Source organism: Labrus mixtus, chromosome 19 (genome assembly GCF_963584025.1).
Source record: "Labrus mixtus chromosome 19, fLabMix1.1, whole genome shotgun sequence".
Classification (NCBI taxonomy): Eukaryota; Metazoa; Chordata; class Actinopteri; order Labriformes; family Labridae; genus Labrus; species Labrus mixtus.
Genome location: NC_083630.1, coordinates 24,950,693 through 24,955,692, shown reverse-complemented (window position 1 = coordinate 24,955,692; position 5,000 = coordinate 24,950,693). Strand labels below are relative to the sequence as shown.

The window sequence follows — 5,000 nt, the reverse complement described above, 5'->3', positions numbered from 1 at the left end:
ACTCTAACAGGTTAAACTCTAACATGTTAAACTCTAACAGGTTAAACTCTAACAGGTTAAACTCTAACATGTTAAACTCTAACAGGTTAAACTCTAACATGTTAAACTCTAACATGCTAACATGTTAAACTCTAACAGGTTAAACTCTAACATGCTAACATGTTAAACGCTAACAGGTTAAACTCTAACATGTTAAACTCTAACATGCTAACATGTTAAACTCTAACAGGTTAAACTCTAACATGTTAAACTCTAACATGCTAACATGTTAAACTCTAACATGTTAAACTCTAACAGGTTAAACTCTAACATGTTAAACTCTAACAGGTTAAACTCTAACATGTTAAACTCTAACATGTTAAACTCTAACATGCTAACATGTTAAACGCTAACAGGTTAAACTCTAACATGTTAAACTCTAACATGCTAACATGTTAAACTCTAACAGGTTAAACTCTAACAGGTTAAACTCTAACATGTTAAACTCTAACATGTTAAACTCTAACAGGTTAAACTCTAACATGTTAAACTCTAACATGTTAAACTCTAACAGGTTAAACTCTAACATGCTAACATGTTAAACGCTAACAGGTTAAACTCTAACATGTTAAACTCTAACATGCTAACATGTTAAACTCTAACAGGTTAAACTCTAACAGGTTAAACTCTAACATGTTAAACTCTAACAGGTTAAACTCTAACATGTTAAACTCTAACATGCTAACATGTTAAACGCTAACAGGTTAAACTCTAACATGTTAAACTCTAACATGCTAACATGTTAAACTCTAACAGGTTAAACTCTAACAGGTTAAACTCTAACATGTTAAACTCTAACATGTTAAACTCTAACATGCTAACATGTTAAACTCTAACAGGTTAAACTCTAACATGTTAAACTCTAACATGTTAAACTCTAACAGGTTAAACTCTAACATGTTAAACTCTAACATGTTAAACTCTAACATGCTAACATGTTAAACTCTAACATGTTAAACTCTAACATGTTAAACTCTAACATGTTAAACTCTAACAGGTTAAACTCTAACAGGTTAAACTCTAACATGTTAAACTCTAACATGTTAAACTCTAACATGTTAAACTCTAACATGTTAAACTCTAACATGCTAACATGTTAAACTCTAACAGGTTAAACTCTAACATGTTAAACTCTAACATGTTAAACTCTAACAGGTTAACATGTTAAACTCTAACATGTTAAACTCTAACATGTTAAACTCTAACATGTTAACTAATTACCTCGTCATTTGGGGTTAACTGCCCTGCTTTCTGTCTGTCAGGCGTTCCCTGGAACTTCTCCTTCAATGTGAAGTTTTACCCTCCTAACCCGACTCAGCTGTCTGAGGACATCACCAGGTAAGTTAACTCACCTTTTAACGATCGCTCTCAACTTGTATATATTTTCTATTTTCTATCTGTTTGTATACAGTAACAGGTGATGTCTGACTGTCTTTGTAACTATGTGTCTGTAGGTACTTCTTGTGTCTTCAGCTCAGACAGGATATAGTTTCTGGACGTCTTCCATGTTCGTTCGCAACGCACACAGTCCTTGGCTCCTACACCATCCAATCAGAGCTTGGAGACTATGATCCTGGTACTGTTCACTGCTGCATCATACTTTACTGTTATACATGAACACAGGGACACACTTATACTCACTGTTATATTAAAGAACAGGTAAAAGACCTTACTCATTGTTATGTCAAAGAACAGGTAAAAGACCTTACTCATTGTTATATTAAAGAACAGGTAAAATAACTTACTCATTGTTATATTAAAGAACAGGTAAAAGACCTTACTCATTGTTATATTAAAGAACAGGTAAAAGACCTTACTCATTGTTATATTAAAAGGTAAAAGACCTTACTCAATGTTATATTAAAAGGTAAAAGACATAACTCATTGTTATATTAAAGAACAGGTAAAATAACTTACTCATTGTTATATTAAAGAACAGGTAAAAGACCTTACTCATTGTTATATTAAAGAACAGGTAAAAGACCTTACTCATTGTTATATTAAAGAACAGGTAAAAGAACTTACTCATTGTTATATTAAAGAACAGGTAAAAGACCTTACTCATTGTTATATTAAAAGGTAAAAGACCTTACTCATTGTTATATTAAAGAACAGGTAAAAGACTTTACTCATTGTTATATTAAAGATCAGGTAAAAGACCTTACTCATTGTTATACTAAAGAACAGGTAAAAGAACTTACTCATTGTTATATTAAAGAACAGGTAAAATAACTTACTCATTGTTATATTAAAGAACAGGTAAAATACCTTACTCATTGTTATATTAAAGAACAGGTAAAAGAACTTACTCATTGTTATATTAAAGAACAGGTAAAATACCTTACTCATTGTTATATTAAAGAACAGGTAAAAGAACTTACTCATTGTTATATTAAAGAACAGGTAAAAGACCTTACTCATTGTTATACTAAAGAACAGGTAAAAGAACTTACTCATTGTTATATTAAAGAACAGGTAAAAGACCTTACTCATTGTTATACTAAAGAACAGGTAAAAGAACTTACTCATTGTTATATTAAAGAACAGGTAAAAGAACTTACTCATTGTTATATTTAAAGGTAAAATACCATACTCATTGTTATATTAAAGAACAGGTAAAAGACCTTACTCATTGTTATATTAAAGAACAGGTAAAATACCTTACTCATTGTTATATTAAAGAACAGGTAAAAGAACTTACTCATTGTTATATTAAAGAACAGGTAAAAGACCTTACTCATTGTTATACTAAAGAACAGGTAAAAGAACTTACTCATTGTTATATTAAAGAACAGGTAAAAGACCTTACTCATTGTTATACTAAAGAACAGGTAAAAGAACTTACTCATTGTTATATTAAAGAACAGGTAAAAGAACTTACTCATTGTTATATTTAAAGGTAAAATACCATACTCATTGTTATATTAAAGAACAGGTAAAAGACCTTACTCATTGTTATATTAAAGAACAGGCAAAACATTACAGTGGCAAGCAAAAAACTTCCTTTAAGAGGCAGAAATCATGGGCAGAACCAGACTCATGACTTAACAGTCGTCTGCTGATACTTCACCGATTTGAAAAATGGGATGTAGGAAGAATGATTGGGACAAACAGAACAACAACAACAAAAATCAATAAAATGGACAATGTCAGTTATAATGGTAAGAGTTTGTGTAGTATTAGCAGTGGCTATTGTACAGTTAATGTGTTGTTGGTTTGTCAGTGTTTGTTGTTGTTTGTTGTTGTTGTATGTTTGTTGTTGTTTGTTGTTGTATGTTTGTTTACCTTCTGTTGTAGCTACAGTTGATCAGGATGCAAATTAACAGACAATGATTAACAGTGGATTCTTAGTCAGCATGTCTGTGATGTCACAACTGAACCTGTGAATTCACTCTTTATGTACCATACCTGTCTGTCTGATTGGACCCGTCTGTCTCTCACCTGTCTCTCTCTCCCTGTAGATGAGTGTGGTTCAGATTACGTCAGCGAACTGTGTTTCGCTCCAAATCAAACTAAAGAGATGGAGGAGAAGATCATGGAGCTGCACCGAACACACAGGTTACTGTTAATGATTATATTCAATTGTATTATAATATATTACATTAAATGATATGAAATGATGTCATAGATCTTTGTGTTTGCATGTGTGTGTGTGTTTAGAGGAATGACTCCGGCTGAGGCAGAGATGTACTTTTTGGACAACGTTAAGAAACTTTCAATGTATGGAGTCGACCTTCATCACGCCAGGGTAAATACACACTGTCTGACAAACTAAAACATATATTTGTCACTGCTTGTGTGTCATTGCGAACTTCGGTGCGTAATGGTTTAGACGTCACTGCATGCACGTCACTGCGTACACGTCACTGACAACACGACACTGCGTACACGTCACTGCGTACACGTCACTGCGTACACGTCACTGCGTACACGTCACTGCGTACACGTCACTACGTACACGTCACTGACAACACGACACTGCGTACACGTCACTGACAACACGTCACTACGTACACGTCACTGCGTACACGACACTGCGTACACGACACTGCGTACACGACACTGCGTACACGTCACTGCGTACACGTCACTGACAACACGACACTGCGTACACGTCACTGCGTACACGTCACTGCGTACACGTCACTGACAACACGACACTGCGTACACGACACTGCATACACGTCACTGACAACACGACACTGCGTACACGACACTGCATACACGTCACTGACAACACGACACTGCATACACGTCACTGACAACACGACACTGCATACACGTCACTGACAACACGACACTGCGTACACGACACTGCGTACACGACACTGACAACACGACACTGCGTACACGACACTGCGTACACGACACTGCGTACACGACACTGCGTACACGTCACTGACAACACGACACTGCGTACACGACACTGCGTACACGACACTGCATACACGTCACTGACAACACGACACTGCGTACACGTCACTGACAACACGACACTGACAACACGACACTGCGTACACGTCACTGCGTACACGTCACTGAGTACACGACACTGACAACACGACACTGCGTACACGTCACTGAGTACACGACACTGACAACACGACACTGCGTACACGAAACTGCGTACACGTCACTGACAACACGTCACTGACAACACGACACTGCGTACACGTCACTGCGTACACGTCACTGCGTACACGTCACTGCGTACGCGTCACTGACAACACGACACTGCGTACACGTCACTGACAACACGACACTGCGTACACGTCACTGACAACACGTCACTGCGTACACGACACTGCGTACACGTCACTGACAACACGACACTGCGTACACGTCACTGACAACACGTCACTGCGTACACGTCACTGACAACACGTCACTGACAACACGACACTGTGTACACGACACTGAGTACACGACACTGACAACACGACACTGTGTACACGAAACTG

General features: G+C 36.9%; 1 protein-coding gene across 10 annotated transcripts in view; it reads left to right on the top strand.

Annotated features, from left to right (window-relative positions):
• LOC132994298 (protein 4.1-like) overlaps window positions 1-5,000 on the top strand; it is a 36,977-nt gene that overhangs the window by 10,088 nt on the left and 21,889 nt on the right. For all 10 annotated transcript variants that reach the window (XM_061064564.1, XM_061064563.1, XM_061064560.1 and 7 more), the window contains exons 6-9: window positions 1,302-1,377; window positions 1,494-1,615; window positions 3,501-3,597; window positions 3,700-3,787. In XM_061064564.1, coding sequence (XP_060920547.1) covers window positions 1,302-1,377; window positions 1,494-1,615; window positions 3,501-3,597; window positions 3,700-3,787 — 383 coding nt within the window. The remainder of the gene's footprint in view (window positions 1-1,301; window positions 1,378-1,493; window positions 1,616-3,500; window positions 3,598-3,699; window positions 3,788-5,000) is intronic.